This window comes from Equus quagga, chromosome 3 (genome assembly GCF_021613505.1).
Source record: "Equus quagga isolate Etosha38 chromosome 3, UCLA_HA_Equagga_1.0, whole genome shotgun sequence".
Taxonomy (NCBI): domain Eukaryota; kingdom Metazoa; phylum Chordata; class Mammalia; order Perissodactyla; family Equidae; genus Equus; species Equus quagga.
This window is the reverse complement of record NC_060269.1, coordinates 3,629,284-3,657,185: the sequence shown is the minus strand read 5'-3', so window position 1 is coordinate 3,657,185 and position 27,902 is coordinate 3,629,284. Positions and strand designations below refer to the sequence as shown.

Sequence of the window (27,902 nt, the reverse complement as noted above, 5' to 3'; positions counted from 1 at the left end):
TAGACTGAATGAACCAACAGTGATCAGACATCTGAAGGCCTTCTCTCCGGGCTCGCCCCTCCCCTGTCGCCCCAGTTGAGCTCACTGGCTGCTGGAGCTTCAGAGCAGCCTGTCAGAGCCACGGAAATCAAGCACATTTGTGTTCTCTGGCCTGTTGTGGGATGAAGGTGCTTTGCCCACATCTCACCACACCGAGCGTGTGCTGACTAGGAGAGAGCTGGTCACCAGCCCAGGGTTACAGAGGAAGTGTCCCCCGTGGCTGTGGACTGTGGCAGCACCACCCCCCGCTCTCCCAGCCCAGTTTCACCTCCACTCAGGACATTCCCCACAGAGCAGCCACACATCTTTCTGAAGGTGCATGTTCAGTTGCAGCCTGTCCCTGATCATCCTGTACAAGCTTCTCCTTGAGTTTCAAGCACAGACTCTCAGTGGCTTCCCGAACCTCCATGTCTTCCCTGCCTGCTCTCCCCTCTCCCTCCAGCTCCGCCCCCAGCCCTGACCCCAGCTTTTGGCTCCTGAAGGAGCACATCCTCTTTCTCTCACAGACCTCCCGCCTGCCTCCCGCCTCGAGTCCCCTCGCCCAGCGCAGCTTTCTCTTTCTCTTCATTTGGCCGATTCCCACTCCGCCCTGGGAAACAAGCAGGTTGGAGCCCCTGCTTCGCTCTCCCACAGCACCTGGTACCCCAACCATCACTGCAATTGTAACTACCTGTTTAATGTCTGTCTTTCCCAACAGACAGTAAGCTTCCTTGGGCCACCGCTGTGCCTGTCGTGTTCACGACCATACCTTCAGCACCTGACGCAGGGCGGGCTCCTAGAATCTCTCAGCGCACATCTGTTGGCTGAAATAATGAACTAAGAGGCTAAAGAATAAGGTCCCAAGGAGCAAAACCAAGAGTGAATGTCAATGCCCAGAATCGGTGTGCATCCACTGAACCAACACAGGGATGGGGCCAGAGAAAAACAGGCTCATGGGAACCACGCTGGCCCTCAGGTTCCTCCCTGTAAATCGGGGATACTGACAAGCCTGTCTCACAGGGCCATTGTGAGGATCAAGTGAGTTAACAGAAAGAGAGCACTTAGAACAAGATGTGACATATGCTGGCTGTGTGTGTGACTGTTCTTTTTATCAGCCTCGTTGGGCATTGTTCCTCGGTACTGGCCCTCATGCCACACAGTGAACATGGAGGGCAGTTGACTGAGGCAAGCGTGTGCAGGAAGGGACATCTGTGGACGGGTGACGTTCAATGGCCCATCTGAGAGGGGCATAGAGCAGGAATGGCTGGGGCCGCCTTTCCCCGAAGTGTCCCGTTCTCTACAACGTGCAGCGGATTAGCGAGTTCTGACCCCGCTCCGAGGACGGCACACAACCCCATGCTGCCTCCTCAGCCCATCTGCAGAGCTGGGCCCGATGAGTATTCCATCTTTATCCCCAAGTCCCCAAGAACAACACATCAAAGAGCATGTTTGCATCCCTACAGCAGATAACAGCACTGCCATGAGCTTCAGGGTCCACATGTGCCACAGATAGAATGAATTAATAATTTCACATATTTATAAAATATAAATTAACCCAAGAAATATATAACTCCAAGTAAAATTCCTGCTTTTTAAAGCTGAGCAGAGAAAGACACTTCATAAACTAAAGCCTAGTAGGTTTTCATTATATGGCATCACCAAATTGGCATTTATCACATGGAACAAATCACTCCTCTCTGATGCAAAGATTTTGACACAACAGAAGCATCAGGCTATTTAGGGTCCGGGGAGGGGTATATCCAGATAGCTGACTTTTTACATTACATTTGATTATTTGGCTTTTTTTTAACAATAGAAAATCAGGTAACATGATCAGTGAGAATTCTAGAGGCTCTTGTGCATTTAAACGAGCACAGTAAATTACTTGTAAAACCATGCAGCAGTTACCTTGGTCTTTGTGTGTAACATACCATGTCTGTGTGGAACCCCGTCTGCTTTGATGGTAGACAGCGATTCGCTCTGAAACCTGCCTTCTCTTGCTCTGCTCTGTGTGAAGAGGGGCCTTTAATAGCCCAGCTGGTTTTCCTGGAAGAAGAAAAAAGAAGCAGGGTGAGAAATGTATGTATCAGACTTCTTTCTTTTCTATAATATGTAAGGATAATTTATATTCATATTCAAAGATGTAAAGAGCCACACACCAACTTTATAGAGAAGTGGTAAAAATGTAAAGCAGGATCCTATATCGAATATACTGTAGCAAAGAAAAAAAGCTGTCAGTCTATTCTACAAGAACATAATCTACTAAAAACCAACCTTTTCTCTTCTTGGGCCCCAACCCTGAAACAGAGCAGCATGTATATCTGCAAGAATTCTGTAGGCATGCGGATTATTTATTACTGAGTTTGGGGATTATTTTATTGCTAAATAGGCTTGAGGGAGGCCATGTATTATCTATGAAATATTTCCAAATATTATTAAGGATACATCATTAGAAAAGAGAGCAACTTTTTAACTTAAGGTTCCATTTTCCTCATAAAGAATTTTTTCCATTCAGAACCTGAAATAATGCTACACACACACACACATGCATATAAACATAAAAAATACATATATATTTTTGGCAAGATTTTATAACCACAATAGAAAAAAGAAGAATAAAAAAAGAAGAAATCATTAGCATCACCTGCAGGTAAAGAAATGCGTGAGCTGAGATGGAAGGCCTTTATATGTAAAGCCAAGAATACTTATTTCCATATTGCAAAATGTGTCAAGTTTTGCAGAGATAATAGCATTGACTGGAGAATGTTAATTACAATAAATCTCCCAGAAACCCCCAGAGCTAGCATCTCTCCCTCCAGCTCTGGGTAGTCTGTAGAGCAGATCCAGGAGCTCACCTCTGCCTTCCTCTCCTGTCCTCTGGCCTTTTCTGAATACTCCCAGCTGAACTAGAAAATTTCTGTTTGGCAGCAGTCTGGAAGGAGCATCCAGAAGGACCCAAAGTTACCCCAGCTCTGTAGGGGCCCCCACAGCCACAGCCACGGAACAGCCAGCCAGAGATTCACCCAGAATCAGGCCTGCACTCCGCCCCAGCGGGGGCCACCCTGCCTCTTGGCAATGCCCCCTGGGCAGATGCTCAAACACTGCAGCCACACACGGAGCCACCTGAGAGAAGGGAGGATAGTCGGCCAGCTCCGCTTCTCCACCTCTGTGTGTACCTGAGCCAGTTCCATCCTTCCCTCTAGCACACCCAGGGAAAACCACGTGAAGGATAAAATAAAACAGCAATGCATAGAGAAAGGAGAGGCCACCATAGTGCGTGGGATCTGTGCTTGACAGAACCCTCATGACTGCAAGATCTTCCCAGACCTGTTCCTTCACAGCATAAAAACCACGTTGCTAAATTCCAAGCTGTGGTGCTGAAGGATCTGTTGGACATAAAGCTTATTTGAGAACAGGGAGGAGGGGAGATGGGTAGTATATAAAAATCACCTTTTATTAGAAATCTCTCTTTTCCTGAGGGCTCTGCTTGCATTGTCTCTGACCATTCCATCCTACAGAGGACAAAACCGAAGCTCAGAGACATGAAGTAACTTGCCAAGATTACACAGCTGGTAGATTATGCCTCTGAGCTGGGTCTGAATCCAAATTTTTAAGACCTCATGCTTTTAACCCCTCAACCAAACCACACTGCTTATCTTTGTAGATTCAGCAAATGTGGACAGTATGAATAAGAACCCATTTCTTGATTTAACAACCAATGGTTTCATCAAAATACGTATGACAATCTTATCAATAGCATTTGAAAGAGAGACATTATAAAGTCCTAAAGCAACGTTGATGTGTCTTATATTACACACACATACAGTACATTCAGGTTAAATTAATGGAACAGTGCAAATACAAGAAGGCACACGTATGGCAGAAAGGCTGTATCATCTGATCGCATGATCTGATTCTGTGGTCGTAAGGGTTTTCCTGCAGCCGTAAGACAAGCACCTGCACGGTTCACCCCAGAACCTGCAGAGACCGAGCTTGCTGCCTCCCTCCGTGGGCTAATCAAACAGCAACACTGCTAAGTGCAGTGCAGCTTCCTGATTGGATCCTGGAACAGAAAAATGACGTGAACGGAAAAACCTGTGAGACCTGAATAAAGTCGAGGGCCTAGTTAAGAGTAATGTCCCAATAATGGGGCCGGCCCAATGACTGAGTGGTTAGGTCCGTGCTCCGCTTCCACAGCCCAGGGTTTTGCAGGTTTGGATCCTGGGCGCGGATCCAGCACTGCTCGTGGGGCCATACTGGGGTGGTGTCCCACATAGTGAGGCCAGAGGGACCCACAACTAGAGTGTGCAACTCTGTACTGGGGGGCTTTGGGGAGAAGAAGAAGAAGAAGAAGAAAAAAAGATAGGCAACAGATGTTAGCTCAGGTGCCATTCTTTAAAAAAAGAAAGTAATGTACCCATGTTACTTTCTCAGTTTGGACAAATGCCCCACAGTTATCTAAAATATTAACATCAGGGCAAACTGGATGGAGGGAACACAGTGTTCGCTTTGGAACTTTTCTGTGAATCTAAAATTATCTTGGGCCAGCCCCGTGGCCGAGTGGTTAAGTTCACGCACTCTGCTTCGGTGGCCCAGGGTTCGGATCCTGGGTGCAGACATGGCACCGCTCATTAGGCCATGTTGAGGCAGCATCCCACATGCCACAACTAGAAGGATCCACAACTAAAAAAATATATATACAACTATGCACTGGGGGGATTTGGAGAGAAAAGCAGGAAAAAAAAAAAAGAAGATTGGCAAGAGTCGTTAGCTCAGGTGCCAACCTAAAATAAAATAAAATAAAATAAAATAATCTCAAAATGAAAAATTTGGTTTAAAAAGTTAAGTAAAATTTAAATATAAAAATAAGAGAGAGCGAGAGAGAGAGACAACACTATGCCAGAGGCAGGAAGACCATCTTGCTGGCCTCTTATCCTATCCAAAGGGAAAAAACATGTAGGATAATTTTTAAAATGTTTTTACTGTTTTTTATATGTCACTAATATGATCACACAGATGCAAAATCACTGACTGTGTATATTTAAATAAAGAGAAAGTTGAGTCTCAAAGATTGGAAATAGATGTCAGTTAAGCCAAAACCTTGCTTTGTCTGAATCACTCCCCTGGGAGCCCGTGCTCTCGCTAGTACTTCATTAGGAGGCATTCTCTTTACTGGAGTGAGTAACAAGGAAACTGCCACTAGACGCAAAAGAAGACTTGAAATAAATAGCAAAAAATACCGGGTTCTTGGATAAAGACTTAACATCCTAAAATTCAGTTCTCCCTGTGTCAATCCGTAAACTTGTTTCCAACAAGAAGGCTAACTCCTTTTGTGGGGGAACTAGACGAGCTGTTTGCAACATCCGTAAGCAAGCAAGAATAGCCATGAAAATTTGGGGAAAAAAGAGTAATAGGAAAGAACAAGCTGTGCCAGATTGTACAGTGCATAATAAAACTACCGTTTTCAAAACAAAGTGGCACTGTGCATGACCAGAAAACTGATCAATAGAATGAAGCAGACTATCCAGAAATAGATCTAAATACATGAAGCAATTTAATATATAACAGTAATTTTTCAAAACAGTAATGAAAAGATGTATTACTCAATAAATGGTGTTGAGGCAAGCAGATGTTGATATGGAAAATATCAGTAAGGTTGGCTTTTTACCTTATACCTTCCACCAAAATAAATTCCAGATGTATCAAATATGAATTCAGAGACAAATAGATAAAAACATGGAAAGATTTTTTGAAATAACCTATTTTTGGAAAAGCTCTTTAAATATAATATGAAATTTTTAAGTCATAAAAGATAGAGACCTGGATATTTGACTACTTAAAAACTTTCTGCATGGTAAATATGTTTGTGATTCGTATCCCAGAAAAAAAACCACTAACATTATTAATATATAAAGAGCTATAACAAATCAATAAGAAAAAGAATAACAACCCAATAGAAACATAGGCAAGGGATATGAACATACAGTTCACAGAGCAGGAAATACAAAGAGCTCTTTAAACAGGCAAAGATGTTCATCCTTACTTAGAAGTACACATTAACCACACTGAGGCACTATTTTCACCTTCCAGATTGGCAGAGATACAGAAGTTTGATATGACACTGTGTTATCAAGGATTTGAGGAAACAGACACTGTCATCTATGGCTGGTGGGAGCATACAATGGTATGATCTTTACAGCAAACGAGGCAATACAATTTCAATCAAAACCACCCACGCTCATACTTTCTGACCTAGCAATTCCAATTCTAGTTATTTACCCTCCAGGCATACTCTCACAATTGGAAAACCCCACAACTACCAGAATATTAATTGCCAAATTATTGGTGACAGCAAAAGATTAGAAACTACCTAAATATCCAACAATAGAGGATGGATTAAATAAACCAGGGAACATCCATATAATGGAATACGATGCTCTAGGTAAAAAGAATGAAGAAATTCCATAGGACTGAGAGTGGAAAGCCTCCAGAACATATTAAGTAAGAAAAGCACACAATGAAACAATGAATGATGTTATCGTTGTTGGGGTGGTGGGTACAGCCGTGCGCTGCATAATGACATTTCGGTCAACGCTGGACCGCATATACCACAGTGATTCCATAAGTTTAGTACCGTACATGCACAGTAGGCTCTACCACCTAGGTTTGTGTAGGTGTGCTGTATGATGTTCATACAATGACGACATCATTGCCTGATGACAGATTTCTCAGAACGTGTCCCTGTCCTTAAGTGATACGTGACTGTCTTGATAAACGGATATAAAATTTGCATAGGGGAAGGGTTGGTTGGGGGGACAAATGTCAGAAGAGATGGTGACAGTTTTGTGGGTTTTCTCTTTTGGCCTCTCTATTTTCTGATGAACATTAATTCCATTTTATATAAGGAAAATAAACAAAGTTAATTTTATAGGAAACACAGTCAAATGCCCCGTAACGACTCAACGCATTTCTGAGAAGAAAGTGAAAACAAATAAAACCACCTGGTTCTTCAGGCCCCTCGCCTGATCCTCCGAGGGCCCCACCCTCTCCCCAGGAAAACAATGTCGTGTTAAACCCTCAAAGCCTCCCAGCTCAGTTGTTAAGGTAATTGTGTTTACTCTTTTCCAAACAGAGTAATTTGAATCAGAAAAGCAAATGTGCTCAGTCTTCAGGTTCTTTGAAGTTGTCTTCCTCCTTGCTCCCACGTGTGCAGCCGCCCACGGCCGGCCGCCTGCCCAGGGCAGGACACACAGCTTCTGCAAGCATTGCCTTAGCTACTCCATTCTGCTTGTGATGATGATGTGAAACAAAACGTAAAGAAAATCACATTTGAAATAAAACAATAGGCCCTGAAAAACACAAGCCCTGGGGTTTTTTCTGCCCTTTGAACTCTTGTGGAAATTATGAAACTTTGGAGTATTTTAAAATTTCAGAACAATTTTTAGCGTGGCAGAGTCCCAGAGACAAGACTATTTTCCTCCCTGAAAATAACATCTGATGGAGGCAAATGGTATGTCTGAGACAATAAGAGCCAGCGTCCGTCCCTCCTGAGCCTATCACGTGCCTTCCCTCCAGATGACCCTCGGTAAACATCACAAAGCCCTAAATGTGATTTTCGGATTTTAGGTTCCTAAGACTCCGGAGCTGTGGCTGTTGAGTCATGCCGGCTGGATCTGCGCAGGGAAGGGCAGAGCAGTCCACAACGTGTCAGACGAACCATCGAGTCATCCAGATAAAACCTTCTAGTCTAGAGACCTCTTGTGTCCCCTCCACCCCAAACCTCCCAGCTGGTCTCCTCTTCAATCTGTGGGGTCCTGCGTCTCCTCCCTGGAGCTCCTAGTCCTTTTACCATTTCCTCCTTTTTAACACTCCTTTCCCTGCTTTTCCTTGTCACAACAAATTTGAAATTGGAAGGTATTTAAGAAGAAAAAAATAGAAAAAGATTCAAAAGAAATCTGTTGGAATATCCTTTGCTCATTAACACCCTGAGGTTAAGTGTCTCTAAAGGCATTTGAATCCTTGGGGGTTGTTTTTTTTTCATTACTTTATGTACTTGCAATAAAAACATTCCTTCAGACTTTAGAAATTCTAAATAAAACAAGAACAAAAGAGTGTTCCCTTTTTTCAGCTCTCCACCCAAATGTTACCACTGTAAATCAAGGTAAAAAAGTGAACTAACTACTGGCATTTAAACGTTTGCTGTCCCAAATATTTATTCCTTCCTACTCCCCCGAATTTGTTTTATAGAAAACAATGCTCATAAAACAATAAATATTCATTCTTTATCTACTAAAATTTTTAGATCAAAGTGCCGTGTGGCCCAAATCCTGAAGAGCAAAAAGTAACCATATTTGTTCAGCAGAGAGCCTCCAGCTTCAAACTCCCCATAGCTGCCTGACCAAGTCGGGTTTCCATTTCTCTCTCAGTGCTGGCCCTGCAGACACAGTAATATGATTACCACCCCACATTTGCATAATACACTTTGCAGCTAGAGTTCCACTTACCCCTCAAATGTTCGCTGGGCTAGAATGGAACACATTTTGGCATGAGACCTGGACCTGAATCCAGGTGCTGTCACTTAACTAGCAACACACTCCCACAGCTGGATTCAGTTTTGTCATGGGTAGGACCAGAGCACGTGCCTACTTCCCTGGGATGTCGCCATGACCGAATGAAATAATCGATCCACGGTTGCTGCCCATGAGCAGCCGGGCCGCTGTTGCAGCACCTCGCCATGTGGTCTTTCGGTGTTTGCATATTTGCCTCCCAGTACTAGATGGTAAACGCCAGGGAGGAGCTGTGTCTCTACCTCTGTAGCCTCAGAGCAGGTTCCAGGCACATTTTGAAAACTGGCTTAAGCACACTGGTTTTTTATTCCTTCTTCGGGCTCACAAAACTGCTACAGTCCCCCCCACCCCCACATACACCAACACCACGTCCACCAGCAAGAGGGAGCTAGAGCCGCCATTCCCCTACCACATTCCCACAGCTCCTGCAGTCCCATTCAGGCTGAACATTCATGGGAGCCACCAGAAGCACAGAGAAGAGGCCCCCCTACCCCCAGCTGCGAACCAGGCTAGGCTGGCACGAACCGCCCCACCATTGCCAGCCCCAACTTGCCCAAAGCCTCCCTGGGCCCCATCAGCAGTGCTCTGCCCTGATACTCCCCCCACACACAACACACAGGCACACGCATGCACACACATGCACACGCACACAGCTCCCAGGCTCAGGGTGCCAGGCAGCCTGTGGCTTTCTATCCAGACCTGCAAGACTCCCACGGCATTCACGTTTCTGCTGGTCCCCTTCCCTCGGCCCATACGGATGTGTTTCCCTGAGGCCGCGTCCCCACCCCAGAGCCTTTGTCTTATTGTTGACAAAGCGGTTCAGTGACAAAGTTGTTGTTCCTGGGGACATGCTCTTGTGTAATGAACTTGGCAAACAACTTTAAAATGACTACCAACATCCACCCCAGGGCAGATACATTCTGCCCAGCCCTGCAAACTGCTCTGTGGTCCTCGAAGTGCCCTCGGGCATCCCCTTCAGAGAGTACACTGAGGTAGGACTGGGTTTCATTCACAGACCTGGTGATGGACTACTGTCTACTAAATTATGCAGTGACATGTTTATTGATGGGCCATCTTTGTGCTCCTTGCTAAGACTGAGACACTATGCCTTCAGTGCCCTTCATTAGAGGTGACACAGGGCACAATTTCCAGATCCCAGCTCTGCCACAAACCATGTGGGTGACTGTTAGCCTGGCCCTGAGCCTCAGTGTTCCTTCTGCAAGATGGAGATGTTCTGCTTTACAAATTGTTTCCAGGATTAGAAGGGACATACGTGACACACGGCGTGCAGCAGTGGCGAGGTCCAGTAAATGACTGGTCTTGTCTTGTGTTTTGAATGCTTGCTCAGAGGCAGTCATGCTCAAGGGGCTGATGGACACAGGAGGCGGGGAAAACGTGTAAACACATCACGTGGGCACCAGGGTAGACATCTCCGTGGGGTGACCTTCCAGGGGGCTGAAAAAAGGGAGTGTGGTCATGCCTTCTGGGGTGGGGATTCCTTTACAGACGAGGGGACACAACGCAGTGAAGGAAGTTTAAGTGCAGGACCAGTGGTGAAGACTGGAATGGCAGTGCCGATGGAAGGAACGGCGTGAGTTCTGACTCCCTGGAGCCCACGGGATAAACCTGGGCCGCGCGGCCTCAGACCGCGGTGTGGGAGAAATGCAGCCTGAGGGAGGTGCGGCTGCAGAGCACAGGGAATTTTTAGCCTCCTGGCTTGTAAGCAACAGGGGCTGTTCATCGAATGTGTTTTCCTCTTGAAAATCTTTATCTCTATTCATTTTAATTGGAAAAATAATAGCACATGCTCATTGTTAAAGAAAAATCAAGCAGTACAAAAGGACACAGCATAAAAAGCAAATGATCCTGCCCCATTCCCCAGCGGTAACAGTTTAGTGTTTATCCTTCTGGACTTTTCTCTGAAGAGTGTTTTAAGCAAGAAAGTGTCATGATCAGATCTTGTATGAAAAAGCCACTTTGAGTATAAGGTGGCATGGGGTGATGGAGGTGGGAGGCGTGCCAGGTGGCTGAGGCAGTGCTTTCCGAGGCAATGAGAGCCTGCAGGAGGCAGTGCTGGGGGTGCGGGGCACCTGGGTCCTCATCAGGGGCAAGGGTGACAGAGAGGGAGGAGTCAAAGATGACATCTTTATTTTGGCTCAAGTTAATGAGATTGGAAATACAGAAGAAACACAGGTTTGTGGGGGGAAGTTATGAGTATAATTTTGGACCTGGTGGGTCTCATGCGGCTGTGGGACAGCCAGGAAAGGATGTGCTGGGTCCCGGGCTGAGGAGAGGAATCTGCCTTAAAGGAGTAGACGTCATGTGATGGTGAGATCACTCAGGGAGAGCCAGAGGAAGGCCTACATTTAAGAGAACAGCAGAGAAAGGGGATCTTTACAAGGAGCCAGAGAAGGAGCAGACCCAGGAGGGGAGAGAGGAGAGCAGTGTCACCGTCAGCCCGGCAGGATCCCACGTCAGACGCCGTGGAGGGAACAAGTAATTTGACTCAGGCAAAAACCAGCTTTGTTCTTCATGGTCATCAGGGAGCTTTACCAGAATGGGTTCAGCACATCATTTATGTACATTATTACAAAGGAACGGGAAGGAAATAGAACACAATGTCAATAGGAATTATTTCTGGGCATTGAGATTATGGGTGATTGCTATTTCCTTCTGTTCCTAGAAGAGAGACGAGGGGTAAGGGAGGAAGAAGAAGGTGCAATATTCCAAAAGGAAACATTTAAAAATTATACGGGGCCAGCCCTGGTGGCCTAGTGGTTAAGCTGGTATGCTCTGCTTCAGTGGCCTAGGTTCGGTTCCTGGGTGCAGATCTACGCTACTTCTCACTGGCCATGCTGTGGTGGCAGCTCACATACAAAAAGAGGAAGATTGGCAACAGATGTTAGCTCAGGGCAAATCGTCCTCAGGAAAAAAAAAAAAAATTATATGGATGAAGCAAATTTATTCAACATGTTCAAGCATTTAGTATAAGGGAAGATACCAATTTTATGGAGTATGGCACAGAATAATATTGCTATTACATATTACTGCTTGTTATTTGGTAAAGGCGCCATGTGGAGCATGGTGGGAAACTCTCTGGCTCCCCGAAAGACCCCACGAAGACAACTCAGGAACCCACTGTAGGGTATTCCCCAAACTTTAGCTACTGAAGTCCACGATTTTCATCAAATCTCTTCACCATCAGTCCTATTATTTAGTAAACATTGTATTTAAAGCAACCACTTTTTAAACTTAAATAGATGCATATAATTGTTGTTACAATAATAATGAAAAGTAAGTATAATGAAACAAAATAGCTATTAGTAATTCTAGCAAGATGCTCTCAGCAACCCAAGGCTTGCAGCCTGCGGCCTGAACTGGCTCTCTGGTAGAAAGGACAACCCACAGGCACCAGAGGTGGTTAAAGCCTTACTGGTACTTAGTTGTAGTTTGGATTTCTCCAGAAGTGAACCCTGTGACAAGAGTTCAGTTGCAAGCAGCTTACTTCAAAAGGTGAAGGAAACATTGGAACACAAATAAGAGAGCTGGGAAGTGAGGTAAGAAAAAGGGAAGGAAGCCAGTAAATGATGTGTCACCAAGCTAGCAACCACTCTGGGCAACTGGAGCTGAATGCCACTGGGAAAGGCCTGGAGCCTGCACAGAACACACCTCAGAATCAGCCACACAAAGGGCGAGAGAGCTGGGGTATTGTCACACCAACAGCCGGTGGAAGCTAATTCTGGGCACATTAACTCCCCAGCGTTGCAAGGTGCCTTGTGGGCAGCAAGAGCAGGCCCCAGAGGCAAGAGAGGACCCCAGGCAGAGAACAGAGGTGCTGCCTGGAAGTCTGGCAGGAGCACAGTGACTTGATAAAGAGAAGAGGTATGCATAGGGCCCAACGGGGGCTGCGAGACACTCAACCGGGATGGAAAGAAGAGACAAGGAAATCGCTCTCACTATTTGAGGCAAAGGAATTTATGCTGTGCCTGGTAATCACGTGAAATCATCTCCCATACCACCAAGCTGAGGTTCCTCCACCCCAGGACCCTTCAGACACTGGAGGCCTGAAGCAGCCCAGGAGGGAGATCGCCTAACCCCACAACCGTCCTGAGGGGCCTGGCCGGATCTCAGCCACGGAAAAACAGGCCTTTTAAAATACTGTTAAATTTAAATCTACTTTTCTCCCTACCAATTAGAAAAAGCCTCATCATATCTGCCTGGCAATACAGTCGTCAAAAGTATTCTCCAATGGAAGCAAGCCACTAGGAGGAAAACCTATATGGACCACATAGACGAATGAGAGTGCGATTGGTCATTTTAAAAAGGAATCTTTACCCTTATAAAAGGACCGTCAAATCCCTTCAAGTAATAGCTTCCCTGATTCACTTAAAATATGGTTTATTTACAAATATCAAGCTACACTCACCTATAGCTCACGACTATGACAAGGACGTAATTTTATACGTCTCCTGTGCTACCAAACTGGGTGTGCGTATTTTTGTAGATATTCTTTCATTCAACAAACATTTACTGGAGTTTTTCTATACACCAGGAGCTGTTCTAGGCACCTGGAAGAGAGAGTCATGAGGGAAACACAAAAATCCCTCCCCTCCAGGGCACTCTGTTCCAGTGGGGCAGACCGTCAGTAGATAGGTGAATAATACACACAGACGTCAGCTGGCAGTAAGTGCTACAGAAAAGCAGGAAAAGAGGTGAGGGAGTGCTGGTAGCCAGGAGAGGTTGTAATTTTACATAGGGTGATCGGAGAGGACCTTATGACAGGGACATAGGAAAGACCCAAAGGAGGTAAGGGAGGAAGCCATGTGAAGAGCTGGAGAAAGATCACCACAGAGAGAGGAATAGCCTGCGCCAAGGTCCCGGGGCAAGAACACACCTGAGATGTGAGAAACAAGAGGGACACTAGTGCGGCTGCTGCAGAGCAAGCGGGGGAGGGCAGAAGGTGAGGCCAGAAAAGTCGGGGCGGAGCAGAGGTCACATAGGGTCTTGTAGACCAACATGAAATGGTGACTCCTGGAGAGCTCGGAGCAGAGGAGAGGCCTGAACGACTTGGGTTTAAGAGGATCTCTCTGGCAGCTTTGCAGACAACAGGCAGGTGCGACAAGGGCAGAAACGAGGAGGCCGGTGAGGAGGCTACTGCCAAAACCCAGAGGAAAGACGACGGCAGCTTGAACCAGGCTGTGCATAGCTGGTTCTGGGTTATGTTTTGCAGGTGAAGGATTTGTAGATAGATTAGATGTGGGGAGTGAGAGAAAGAGAAGAGTGAAGGACGGCTCTAAGGCAGAAGAACTGACCTGCCATTTCCAGAGACAGAGACGGTGGAGGAGCAGATTTAGGGGAAGATCAGAAGCTGGACTTTGAACATGCTAAGTTTCAGACACCTATTAGACATCAAGTGGAGAGGTCTGGTGGTAGCTGGAGATGCAAGTCTCTGAGTCAGGGACTAGGTCTGGCCAAAGACAGAACTTGGAGTTGTCGGCATCTACTATGTATTTACAGGCATGAGAATGGATGAGGTCATCAAGGGAATGAACAGATAGAAGAGAAGGGGCTGAGAGGCTGAGCCATAGGGCCCCTCCACCAACCAGAGGTCAGGGAAGATGGGGAACAAGCAAAGGAGACCGAGTGGTGGCCCTGGAGGCCAGGAAAGAGCCAGAAGCCGACGGCATCCTGGAAGCAAGTGAAGAGAGCGTTTGAAGAAAGAGTAATCAACTGTGTCCACTGCTGAGGATGGGTCAGACAACATGTCTGAGAGTTGACCATCAGATGTAGCAGTTTGGAGAACTGGGGCCAAAAGCACATGGGGAGTGTGTTCAAGAGAGAATGGGTGAAGAGGAATTACTTCATGTGCCACCCGCTTTGTGCCGGTAATTTTAACACTGTTTGGGAGCTAAAGAAATGTTTGGGTTTTTTCCCTGACAAAATAAAGATAAGTGAATATTAGTTCTGCTCGATTCAATTGATTAACTGATTAATTCAGGTTAAAAACACACTTTTCCATCAACAGTAAGGTGTTTTACCCAAGATATTTAAAGACTGGTTTAATTTTCTGCTTTATTTTTTACATGAACAAAATATTGGCTACATACTCCAACACGTGTAGTACGTATGATAGGCGTTCTGCATATGTGTCTCTCTAGGAAGTGACTTGTCGGACATCAGTCTCTTGGTTCTCCTTCTCTCTGTTCCCTTCTGGTGAGGCACCAATGATCTGGGAGACAGGAAAAAGGAGACAGTGGCAAGAAAAAGAGAAGCAAGCAATACCTCTGAATTATCTCCAACCTGATGACGGAGTTAGTCCCACTTAAATCCAGTATCGACATAATGGATGAACACAGAGTGACATTCATCAGTGTTCTCAGTGAGGCTGGCCGCATAATTACAGACTCATGCACAATGTAAATTGAGTTACCAAAATAAGAAGAAAAGAGAACTCGCCCCCCTCTTTCCTTTTCACTAAGTCTTGTGTCATGTTGATCTGCACACAGTGCTGATTTTCGCTATATAAATTGGTCGTAATGTCTGCAGTACCGTTTTTATTTGACTACAAATTCCTCTTTCATCTCACTAAGACTAGAAGAAACTATGAAGAAATGGGATATCATATCCTCTGAGCAAGTAGAAGTGAGGGGAGATTTAGTCAACCGCTCACAGTCCTAGGCTAAAAATATAATTACTGTTGGGTTTTTTTTTCTTTTCTTTCTTTTTCTTCTCCTTTTCCCCCCGTTCAATAAAAGAGACAGTACAGCTGAAACAGAGGCACCTCCGTGAAATGTTTCTTCCCCAGTGCTGGGAACCCTAAGATAACAGTCCTTATTCAAACGTGAGAGGCAGAAAATGTCATTTACTTGAAGCATTACGTGAAACAGAATAGGGTTTTTTTTTTAATCAACCGTAGTAAGTGAAATGCTGACAGTAACTAATGTACAATGTCCATTTGATTTTCAACCTTTTTTCACTTTTAGCAATCAAAAAATAAATAGATGTGATGACAATGATTTTCATTTAAAGATCATTTTTTCTGTTGCTATTGTTAGAATGACGAATATAATTAACTATAGAGCATTAACTCTTGCACAGAAAATGAGCAAATACATGCCCTGATTTACAAGCAAAGAGGAGAGACAAAAGAAAATACTTACTTACTAAGTAAACTTCCTCTCCTGCTTCTTTTTCTCAAATTATAAGAATTGTTATTATTGCTCTCTGTCCAACTGGCCTTCTCATAGAAATGACTCTTTTTATTATCTTAATTTTCAGCTCATTTATTACTTCTTACCGCCATAGCCACTACCAAAAAGGTGACTTCTTACCCAGGTGCAAAGGTGTTTCTTACTCAAGTGACTCTTTCTGGTGACCGAGTTGCCACTTTCGGCACCAAATCGTCCTTCCTATCAGTTCTTATTTCCCTTCATTTCCAGGGGTCAAACTATGAAATTCTCATAGCTCACCAGTGGAGACAGTTTATCAAAGGATTTCACACCCCACATGCAGCAGGGGCCATGAAGAAAGGGGTAGATGAAAGGCAGCAAGGAGCCAGACAGCAGCTCAGGAGCATCCTGCAACCTGGAGGCAACCCTGAGTGTTGTTTGTATGTCACTGTTTTTATTTCCCTCACACCACGCAATGCCTTTTCGGACTACAGGGATAGTAAACCAAGAAGTCCTGACACTCAGCTGAGAGATCATCCGACCCGAAGCATACTGCAGTCCATTCCATGCTCCTCTTTTGGACACTTCTGACCTGTTTACTGACCAGATGGTTCTGGCCTGGGCCTTGGAACACATATTTAAGTTGATTAAACTTTCCCCTTCCTGAAAGTCCAGGTTTATCTTCACGTTAGAGAGAGAGAGAGAGAGAGAAAAGATGAGAACATGAACTATTTCACAATAAGGGGAAAAAACATCAGACTACACCCTGTCTGTATTTTTTAACACTTCCCATAAGAAAAATCCAGGAAATGCTCTTTTTTTATTTTTCTTACAATGAGTACAATTTTGTGCCACAGCCAGAAGACCCTCCTGTTGGCTGGGTTCAACTGCACGTATGCAGTAGACTGGACCAGACAGGGGCCAGGGGAATGCTACACTCAGGAGGCACGCACTGGAGGCACACACAAATCCACGGCATTTCTCACTTGTGTTCCACACCCAGTGAAGATCCTCACATCTCCCGGTCTCTGGATGCAGGTGCCTTTGGAAATCACCCCATCACTTCCCTCTCAACCTACCCTGGGCCCCCTGCCATCTCCTGCCCCCACTTGTGGCCAATTGGAACTGAGGGCTATAAGTGAATGACACCAATTTCAAAAACTTAATATGAAAAAAAGGATGTAAAATCTTTCATTAATAAGCTTCTATAATGATTACATGTTGAAATGGTAATATTTTGCATATTTGGATTAAATAAAATATATTACTAAAATAAGGGCCAACCTCGTGGCGCAGCAGTTAGGTTTGCATGTTCCACTTTGGTGGCCTGGGGTTCCCCGGTTCAGATCCCGGTATCGGACATACACACGGGTTATCAAGCCATGCTGTGGTAGGTGTCCCACATATAAAATAGAGAAAGATGGGCACAGATGTTAGCTCAGGGCCAGTCTTCCTCAGTAAATCGAAAAGGATTGGAGGTAGATGTTAGCTCAGAGCTAATCTTCCTCAAAAAATAAAAACAAAATAATATATATATTATTAAAATTAATGTAACCTGTCTCTAGCTTTTAATTTAAAATCACCTATGTCACTTGCATTATATTTCTATTGGCAGTGCTGGTCTACACAATTATAGTTACTATCTACTCAGTGTTTATACTCTGCGCCAGGCAATTTTATATCAATTATATGTAATCTCCCATAAGGAATATCATTACAGATCATTCCAGATGAGGCAACTGAGGGTTCAAAGCCCATATTAATCATTCTTCCACACATATCGAGTATATTTTTTGTGCACCAAGCGCTGTTGGAGGCGTCAGCGGTGGGGATGGGACACAGTCCTTGCTCCCACGGAACTTGCGTTCTAAAGGGAGAGAAAGGGAATGAAGAGCTAAGCACTACAGAGATGTCAGGCGGTGGCAGTGAGGACAGAAGACACCTGCAGAAGAACGTAGAGTGCCCAGAACTGGGGTGAGGTGGGGGCCGACTTTTTCGATAACAAAGTCTGGGAAGGAGTTGCCATCTGGGCAGAAACATGAAGAGAAGGAGTGAGTCCTGCGAATATCAACCTGGCCAGGAGCTTCTGGGCAGAGGCAAAAACAGGTAAAAGGACGGAGGTGTGCGTGTGTGTGCACTTTACACACCGGAGGAACAGCAGGAGAGCCGGTGGTGCTGGAGAGCAGTGATCAGGAGTAGAAGGAGAGCAAGCCAGAAGCCAGCTCACATAGGACTGGGAAGCCACCACGACTAGGGAACGCTCAAGGATGGCTCTGCAGCTCAATGACGCATGGACGTGGTCGGGCACGTGTGGAAGCCAGCAAGAGCGGAAGCTGGAGACGGGTTACGAGGCTGCCACATAGTGCAGGAGAGATCTTACTAGATCTGTCTGACTCAGCCGCTGGAGATTTGCTGTTCCGGCAATATAAAGTAAAATAATCTAAAAATTATCCAGAGAATTTGGACAGCAAAGGCCAAATATCTGGATAATTCAAGCCTCAAAATATATTTGGGAGTGTGTAGAGGTATCTAAACTGGCAGTCAAAAATCACTGTCTAGCTTCATAGGATACTAATGTACCTCTGTCCCTTGCTTTCTGCCCATTTAACCTGAGGGAAGTGGACTTGACATCCGTAATTGGCAGAGTGGGATTGCAGGACCTTTACGTCAAATTCAGATCAGGCAAATTTGCTTTATTTTTGCCAAAGAAAAGTGTTTGGTTGAGCCAGATGACAATTGCGTAACCTAAACTATTTGCATTGGCTCTGCCTCCTTCCTGAACTATTGCCATAACTGCTAATTCTGCATCTAAGTGTAAGCATAGCTGCACAGGCAGACAGGGCGGAGGAAAGAACTAGAAGCTGTGTCTTGGATAAACATATGTATTAGTCTGGATGACTCCACTCAGTGAGTCTGTTTTTAAGGACAGAAGTCCCTTAAAAAAAGAAAGCATCCTCAAGGTCAGACGTTGTGTAGGCCAAGTCCATTTACCTCTGGGAGGTAAATGGGGGTTTAGAGTAGGTGTCCAACTCCAAAGGAAAACAAATACAGATCAGGCACAAGCACCCCAAAGTCACGGCACGATGATGAGGAGGAGGAGCCTCAATCCTGACCCCCCAGCTTGGTTTATTTACTTGGATGGAACTCGCTCTGTGCTTTGCTGTGCCTGTGTGGATGTGTTTTCTGGGCACTGGCTGCAGTTCCTGTCAGTCAGGCACTTTCCTGGAGCACCGAAATGCACAGATTACACACATCAAAGGCAGGCTGCAACCACTGGAGCTGAATTTACACAAATCTGTGCTGCAAGTAACTGGATAAACAATGGGACTAATGACCTTGTTCTGCATTAATCTCCATATGGCTCTGTTGGTACTGCTCCTGCCTTCAGGCAAGAAGGTTGTGGCTTTGGCTTCTAGCCTCAAACCAGGGATTAGGCGCTGGCCCAAAGCTGACAGAGCCCAGGGCCCCGCTCCTGCGGCCCAGGAAGCCTGAGAACGCTGCAGACAGCAGTCCACCTCCAGAGGGGCACTGACCACGATTCAAGAAACACTCTATTACCATATCCACCAGGGAAACAGATTGACGAAAGTAAGAAAATCTTTGCGCCACGCCTCCTGCTTCAGAGAGCTTATTTTGTTCGACAGAGGGCCCAAGTTTTCCCTTAGTATTTTCAGGGCCTGCCCATTGCCCCCCTAAAACAAGACAGAACCCTCAGCGCCTTGGTCCATGTTCCTCTTTCTGCCAAGAATAAACTTCAAAACGGCTGCATCTGTAAAGAGCAAAAGGGAGGACTGACATGGACCAGTGAACCTGATCAGCACCCACGTCTCGTCGGGGACATTTGGGAAAGATACGTTACAAATAGAAGGTGTCTAAGTGGCCCCCCACCCCCATCGCTATAGAGTCCCTTCCATACTCTTCGCAAACTGAGCGGGGCAGCCTCCGGCCACGGTAAAGGAGACCGGAAGTCTGGAAACCAGCCCCTCGCCTCAGCTTTCATCACTCTGTACGCAGGTCACACTGGAAAGCTGATCCTGGGAGGTGGAGCCCAGGAAATGACTCCATCGATGGGGTTACCTCAGGTTAGAAGGGCTCACACGGGAAGCACTCACCAAACGCCCCCAGCGCCAGCGTGTGGTGCTCCGTCACTCCACGCCCAGCCCCAGCCAGCATCGCTACTGCTTTGTGAACTGTAGATGCCGTGGTCCGAGATACGTGATCACAATTCTATTCTGAAACATAAATTCTGGTGGCATCTACCCAGTCCCGGGAAACATCACTTATACCCCTTTCTAGTCACTCGCCCTGTGTTCTTACTGCTGCTGTTTCAAGTATTGAATCCACATACACGATCCCCCTTTCACAGGCCATCACACTGCGAAGGCTGTCCTCAGAGTTACTGAGAGCTGTGTCAAATGCCTCACAAAAAAATACCCTATCAGGGTGGCCCTGTAGCCTAGAGGTTAAGTTTGGTGCACTCCACTTCAGTGGCCTGGTTGGGTTCCCTGGTGCGCACCTACACTTGCGGGCAGCCATGCTGAGGCAGCGACCCATGTACAAAATAGAGGAAGACTGGCACACATGTTAGCTCACGGCAAATCTTCCTCAGCAAAAAACAAACAAAAACGTTTTCGTTTTTGTTTAGTCACCCATTTATCAATTCATTAAGAGACCATCATAAGCACGAGGCAGTGCAAAGGCACATTCCCTCTCTTCCTGGAATGTTCCTTCTCTCATGACACTCACTCTGGGAGTAAAAAACCTAAGGTGATCCTGGCTTTGTAACACAACTGTTGCAGATGTGGGGATGGTCCCGGCAGGGCACGTCTGAGTGTGAGTCCACACCCATGTGCTCCTGTAGCCAAGGTTCCTAGGGCATTAGAAGGCTTTTGCTTTGCAACTTACAGGTCTCCTTAAGAATCACCTTTGCTTCATAGACTAATAATTCCTTTGTACACACTTCCACAAACATCATCTCACTGAATTCTCACAACAATCTTGTCCAGTAGGCTATTATTACACTTATTTTGCAGAAAGGAAACTGAGTTTGGGGAAGGGCAAACGGCTTGCCTGAGGTCAGCACACCACAGCAGGGAGCGGCAGAGCCCACCTCCAACCGAGACTGCTGACTCTTTGCCTGATGCTACTCCAAAGCTGTCTCTTTATTCTGGCTACTTCTAAACAACAGAATATTGCTCCAGAAACGTCTTCAAGAAGAGGCTTTACGGTTTTTTAACCATAAAAACAGAAACCTTCTGGCTAGTCGCCTGTAGAAAAAGATTTCCGAAGTCCATCAGTAAGAAAAATTCAAATGGTAGAGACCAGTTGTGATGGTGAGTGCTTTGATAAAATATTAACACTGGTTTTCCAGAATCTAACTTCTCTGGAAGAAAACCATGCGGTGCCCTGTCGGGCGTGTAGAAAGAGAAGCCCTATGCGCAACGAACACGTGCACACGTGTCGTCGTGTCAACGTTCTCTTCCCAAATGTGGCCGCAGAAGAAAGTGTGAAGCATTCTGAAATAAGACGATATTTATGGTAGAAGAAATCCGGCATCACATAATGGTAATTATGAACATGATAGTTTCCCTAATAAAATGACTGCAAAACAAAATCTGGAGAAACTAAGTGCTTCCCTATGTCCTCTTTATTTTATTCCATGTGATCAAGAATGGTTGCGGGAAAGAAAGGGAGGGAGAGAGTAAAAGGGAGCAGAGGGAGAAAGAGAGAGTCATAGCTAGCCGACCTCTGCTGAGGGTTGGTTTTGCTTTAGAAACTGGAATGTGTCCAGGCTTGATTTTTATTTTCAATTCACATTTCAGATCCAGCTCCCCAAACTCTTTGATCTTTCTCCCTGTCTCCTTACCCGGAAGAGAACCCTTGGCCTTCTCAGCTGGGAGCTGGGAGCACACGTGGAAAGACTGGCGCGGATCCATATTCTTGCCAAATTTAGTCACACAAAGGGGCCTGCAAGGGAAAAAAGAAAGGATGAAAGCGGCAGCCGCCGGGACTTCAAAGGCCGCGCCGCCGCGCCGGGCCCTGCGCAGGCGCCGCCCTCCGCGGACACCAGGCGCGGCGCGCGCGGGCGGCCTCTGCGCGTCCCCGGGGCGCGCGGAGGGGACCGCGCGGAGGGAGGGCAGGTCCGTGCACCAAGTGCGGGCGCCGGAGAAAAGTTTTCAGAAAGGAGGGAAAAGAATTTCGCGTCCAGCCCAGTAGGCGAGCCGTCGTGCGGGCCGCAAAGGGGTGCCAGCCCGCACGTCCATCCACCCTGTTCTGGGAGTCCCCCTTCCGGCAGCAGAGCCAGCTCCTGGCGGGGGCCCGGGGGCCGGTCGCCGAGCCGAGGCGCGAGGGCGCGCGGCGGGGCCCTGGCTGGCGCATCCCGCGCCCTGAGCCCGCCCGCTTGCCGTCTTCCTGTTCGCGGTCGCCCCCGCTCGCTCCTGTCCCTCGGGGCGGCTCGGGATGGAGCCTGCGCCTCCGGTGGGCGGGGGCGGGGGGTGCTGGCCGAGCCCGCAGACGGCCTCGTGCACGTGGCCCTCCCTCGCGGCCGTGGGAGGACCCGGCCCCGGCCCGGGCGGACCAGCGGGACGCGGACCCGGGCTCGGCCCGGACGCAGGAGCAGCCGGCGAGGCTCGGGGGGCGGGCCCCGCGGAAGCCCGGCGTCCGCAGGCGGCCGGATTTGGGAACGGCATTTTCACGGTCCCACGAGTTCTGTTACCCGGCGGGTGGGGGTTGAGTTTGTTTGTCTTAGGAGGAGGCAAGAAGGGGCGGAAGAGCCCCTGGGACACAAACTGCCGTTTCCCTCGCCCCCTCTCCCTGTCCGCGAGGTCGGTTAAACCGAAGGCGCCCGCAGCTTTCGTCGCCCGGAGAAGCCGGGGTGGGAGTGGGAGAGGGGATGCTGGCGCTCCGGCGCTGGAATCACATTATTCGTTTTCTAGTCCTGCACCCTCGCTTCTCTCCCCGCGAGCATCCTCTTCCGTGGGCCCGCCACCGCCTTCCTCTGGGATCCCACCAAAGTTGTCGCTGGGAGAGAGTCCAGGCCACACAAAGGCGAAGACCCGGAGCCGGCGGGGGTTCGGGCAGAGGGGGCGGGGCGGGCTCTCAAGGGCACCGCGCTTTTCTCAGCTCCCTGTAATTAAGGACTCACTGGAGTGTCTGTAGCTGACTCGACTTGGCAGCCAGATCGCCGGGGGTGGGGTCTCTGGGGTGGGTGGGGGTCACCCTCTTGGGTCCCCTGCCTGCGCCCGCGGGGGCTGGGCCGGCTTACCCTGGGGGTGCGAGGCCGGTCTCCGCTCCCCCCCCCTCCTCCGTTCCGGGGCAGAAGGAAGTGTTGATATAAAACAAGTCACTGTTCGCTCCCAAACTCAACCCCAACCAACCAAAGCCACCAAGAGGGGAAAAACCAACAGCAATCCTGCCAGCCCCTAGCAATTGTTTCACGGTCGGAATTAAATCACATCAAAACGCCCCCTGAAACCCACATCCTGAAGGAGTGAACCTGCACCAGCCAACCTCCAGTCGTTCGCTCGAGTTCACACGAAGAACCTGCCCCTCCACCCGAGGGAAGGGGGCGGCGGCGGCCGTGTTCCTCCCGCGCCGCACCCACCACATCCCGGACGGTGCGCCCCGAGAGGCGCCCGCAGATGTTCGGAGCAGCCCCCACACGAATCAGAAGAGACCTCCCGGCGGCAGAAATGCCTTTGCTGGAACTTCCCGAACCTGTGGGGAGAGAGGGACGTCTTCCTCCCGCGTCCCGCTGCTCTTTCCCCCAGGAGAGACGACTTCACGTGGAAAATGTCAACCTCCCTCCCCACAGCTCAAAACCAACTTGGGTGCGTGTTTTCTGGTAGAGCCCCTTCTAAGTGCAGCCCATCAGAAGATTTGCAACAGTGCTAAGCACAAGCAGCCGACACCCCACACGCCACGCAGAGGGAAAACAGCCACGCACACAGAGCCAGGTGCTCGGGGATTTCGTTAGAAACAATATTTCCAAAAGAGAAGGTTGCCGCAAAAAACCAAACGCAGCCACCTACCCTCGGCCCTTCTAATAAACAGTTCCCACTAGTTATTGTTCCAAAATTTCCCGTCTTCTCGAGCTGCTAATCTCCAGGACACCTGGAGCTGAGCTCCAAAGGACTCAGGGAGTCCAGATAATTAACATGAAGAAGAAAATGGGATTCGAATTAGTTGCAACACTTAAACAGGGGGGATGTAGGAGTCGTCGTTTAATCTCTCTTTGGCTTCCAGAAAATACCCTCCGGCCATTCTGTATGCCCCCCTCCCCCTCCTCGACAGTTTGATGGAAAGGAACGTCCACCCCGTCTGCTTTGGTGAAACTGCATTTTCCAGTTCTTTTCCTATCGGTCCGGTTGGTGCATTTGAGGGAGGACTGACTTTGTTTTCCCATATTTCTTTTAGAACAGAGGGTATAAATGTCTGACATGGCTACGTGTTCACATCTCTAGGACGTTACGCTCACACTGGTGCATAGCTTCAAGGGAAGTTGCATATGGCCACTAACCAAAAACTCAAATTGGATTTCTTTCCGACCTTTTTAGCATTGCCTTACAGACACATTGTAGCAGAATACTCTTTTTTGTTTTTCTTAAGGCATAGCATTGTCAGCTACTTTAAGCAGATTTAATGTTTTACTCTTCCTGGCTCCCTCACCAGCCCCTTATTTCACCCTGATCCTCCAGATGGAGTATCCCTGTGACTACTGTCCATGCTCCATGTGACCAACTGAACCCTTTCAATGATAGTCTTAAAAACTGCTTCCTAGTTAAATTCCCATCTCTAGGAAGTAGTTATCTGTAGTCGAAGTTTTAAGTGCTCACTTAGAGCACTGTTAAGGTCTTTACTTATACAGTGTCCAGCAGCAGGCAATTTCCCCCTTAGGAAAAGAAGAGGGATCTTTGCATGACTATTCCTACATAATAGAGCTAAAGTCTGATTCTCTAGTGTTTTTCCTTATTTTCAATTTAAGAGAGATGGAGACATTTCTTCCTGCCCCTTGTTTACTGTTCTGAGGTTTTACAGATGGCTACTGTATTGGGTATAATAATTTTGCCTGGATTTTTAACTGAGGGGGTTTGAGAGCCAAGGAACAAACTGTAATGTGTTTTCAAACTTCAGCTTCGCTTATACTGTAACTTTCACAAAGCATCTCCTTAAAAGTCCTGTCCTTGTACAAAATGCATCAAAGAGACGGAGGAGGCTGGGGAATTTTTGAGGTTGGATTCGGATTTGCATCTTCAAGGGTCCCTTTTAGCGGCGGTCCCAGCGCCAGAGACTGCTCTGTCCTCCCTCCCTCTACTGGCTCTGCTCTCCTGGGCCCTTCTGCCTTCTCTTCTCCCTCCTTGGGTTGTTTTTTCATTCTCTACGAGGTGCCCACTGGCGTGCATCTCCGAAAATCCACGAGACCCAGCCTAACTCTCTCTCTGCATCTCATGGTGAGGATGTAATGAAAGAGATCTTGCTTAAAAAGCGATAATTAGGATCCAGTCTTCAGTTTTTTTCTTCCTCCTCCTATTTCTCTCGGTAAGCCTGGAGATTTTATTTTTGCTAGCATGTGCTCCCTTGTCCTTTGACATTATATTTGGGAAAGCCACTCCTGTCTTCCTTGTACTTCTTGCTTCCATTCTTTCTAATTAGTTGAGCTATGTCTGTTATATTTTCCCCTTTTCCTTCTCTCTGTCCCGGATTCCCGCCTCATTCCCTCTGTCAGAGCATCTATCAATGTGGTGTCGATCACAGCTGCGGCGGCTTCTCTTTCATCTTCTTCCCCTGCCAGAGCGAGGGAGGGAGAGGGGGAGGCGGAAAGGAGTGGGGGGAGAAGCTGGCAGAGGAAGGTGGAGGGGGGACAAGAGAAGAGAGACTTAGAAGATGAAGTTAAACCATTCCGGCAGAGTTTCTTGTCAGTTTCACGCGGGCAAAGCGTGCCTCTCCGTGGGTTACAAGAAGCGCCGGGTCCTTCCTTCCGTCGCCAAGTTGCCTGATCCTTCCCTCCAGGCGCGCGCGCGCACACACAAACACACACACACACACACCCCAAAACTAGGACTCGTCCTACAGGCTCCGGGAAAAGAAAAAAAAGTCCTCAATCACCACCTCCTTCTCGCCATCCCCCTCCTCCCCCCCCCCCCCCACCCCAGCGGGCAGCCAAGGAGAGCTGGAGGCGGGGGAGGGGAGGGGAGGAGAAGCGACGACGCAAGTGGGTAGCTTTTCAGCGCCGGCGAGGCGCGGGAGGAGGAGAAGCGGTGGGGAGGCGCAGCAGCTCACCTGCGGGGCAGGGCGCGGAGGAGGGATCCGGGTTGCGCGTTCTCGGGCCAAGGAGCCCGGACGCGCCCGGAGCCCCGCACGCCGCCAAGCTCAGGGCTTCCCCCTCGCCTGGGCCGGGCGAAGCCGAGGGGTGCAGCTCTTTGCTTTGACAGAGCGGCCCGGCGGAGGCGTGGAGAGCGGCAAGCAAGAGAGCCAGGCTGAGAAACTCGAGCCGGGAACAAAGAGGAGTCGGGCTGTGTGTGTGTGTGTGTGTGTGTGTGAGTGTGTCGGCTCCAGCTCCCAGCAGAAGCATTTGGGTCCGAGGCCCCTGCTGTGACTCCCCGAGACCCCGCCGTGCCCTCCACTGCCGACTCTCAGCGCTCGCCGGCACAAACTTTATTCTTGGCAAACTTCTCTTTCTCTTCTGCTCCTCCGCCCCCACCTTCTCCTCCTCCTCCTCCTCCAGCAGATTAAATGCGCCTGGAGAGGGAAAACCGAAGCGAAAGGGAAGGAAATAAGAAGCTCTAAAACGGACATCTCCAACCCGGGTGGCTCTTTATTTTGTTTTACCCTCCAGGAAGTGGACATTTCGTTATCTTCTGATTCTCCTTGCACCTTCTCCGCTGGGGCAAACGGAGCCTTTTTGCCCAGCTCCCTTCTTTTCTCGGAAAACAGACTCCCAAAGGCGAAGCTAGGGTGGCGCGGTTTGCCTAGAGACGCGCCGACGGACCCTCCTCGCTCGGCATTTTGGAGTCGCGCCTCCTCCAGAACCGGCGTCCTCCGCGCGCGGACCGGGAGACGCTGGGGGCGTGGGGTGGCCGCCGGGCAGCCTAGCCTAGCGCGCGCCCCCCGCGCCGCGCCGCGCCGACGCCCCCGGAGGCGGCGGCCCTCGCAGCCCCGTGCCCTTCGGCCTCGGGGGCGGGCGCCGGCGTCGGGCTCGGCGGAGCGGGGAGGCGCGGGCCGCCGCAGCTGCTCCGGCCGCCGGCCCCGCTTCCGCCCGCGCTCCTCCCTCGCGCATCCTTGCAATTCTCCTTTTCCTCCCCCCCTTTCGCTGACCCCCTCTCTTTCCTGCTGTCGCCTCTGGTGCTCCCCCAGCGGAGCGGAGATTACAGAGTGGTCGCGATGCCCCAACTCTCCGGGGCCGGCGGCGGCGGGGGGGACCCGGAACTCTGCGCCACGGACGAGATGATCCCCTTCAAGGACGAGGGCGATCCCCAGAAGGAGAAGATCTTCGCCGAGATCAGTCACCCCGAAGAGGAAGGCGACTTAGCCGACATCAAGTCCTCCTTGGTTAACGAGTCCGAAATCATCCCGGCCAGCAACGGACACGAGGTGAGCGGGCCGCCGCCCCGGCTCCGAGAGGCGTGGCGGGTCCGGGAGAGCGGGGGAAAGGAGGGAAGGCGCCGCAGCCCGGCCGACGGCCCGGGGGGCGCCCCGCTTGCTGGGGGCGGGCTGGCTGGGCTCTGGTCAGCGTCCTTCCTTTGTGTGTGTCGCGTGGAGGCGGAGGGGCGTGCAGGGAAACTTGTCCCGAGTGGGTCCCTTTTGATTTGGGTGGCGAAACCGTTGGTTTGCGGGCAGGAGAAGTTGCCCTCAACCCTTGACGCTTCGCCTTCGGACCTGCTCAGTGGGGCCGAGCGGGCGGGCGCCTTAGAGCGAGGATGTCTGAGCGCCGCCGCCGAGAAGTTCTTCCGTGGGACGGAAGACAGCGCGCGCCCGCTGCCGCGCTGGGCAGGCGTCTCTGCACCCGCGCGTTAAAGCGCCGGAGGCTGAGGCCGGGGCGCGCAGAGCCGCACGGAGAGGAAGGGCAGGCGGGCGTGGGCCGGGGCGCGCGGGGCCGTCCCAGCCGCCGCCGGGCGGGCCAGCGCCGAGCCGCCGGCCGAGGGGCGCCGGG

The 27,902-nt window shown here is 48.9% G+C and overlaps 1 protein-coding gene and 1 long non-coding RNA gene across 6 annotated transcripts in view; one reads left to right on the top strand and one right to left on the bottom strand.

Moving 5' to 3' along the window:
- Window positions 1–14,640: 14,640 nt before the first annotated feature.
- LOC124237546 (uncharacterized) lies at window positions 14,641–21,716 on the bottom strand. The gene is made up of 2 exons (XR_006888030.1): window positions 21,621–21,716; window positions 14,641–14,814 (listed from the first exon to the last, which is right to left on the bottom strand). It is a non-coding gene; the product is annotated as an uncharacterized LOC124237546 (long non-coding RNA).
- A 4,301-nt stretch (window positions 21,717–26,017) lies between these two features.
- The window catches only part of LEF1 (lymphoid enhancer binding factor 1), a 115,231-nt gene continuing 113,346 nt past the window's right edge, over window positions 26,018–27,902 (top strand). For all 5 annotated transcript variants that reach the window (XM_046656318.1, XM_046656319.1, XM_046656315.1 and 2 more), the window contains exon 1: window positions 26,018–27,343. In XM_046656318.1, coding sequence (XP_046512274.1) covers window positions 27,134–27,343 — 210 coding nt within the window. In that variant the 5' untranslated portion in view covers window positions 26,018–27,133. The remainder of the gene's footprint in view (window positions 27,344–27,902) is intronic.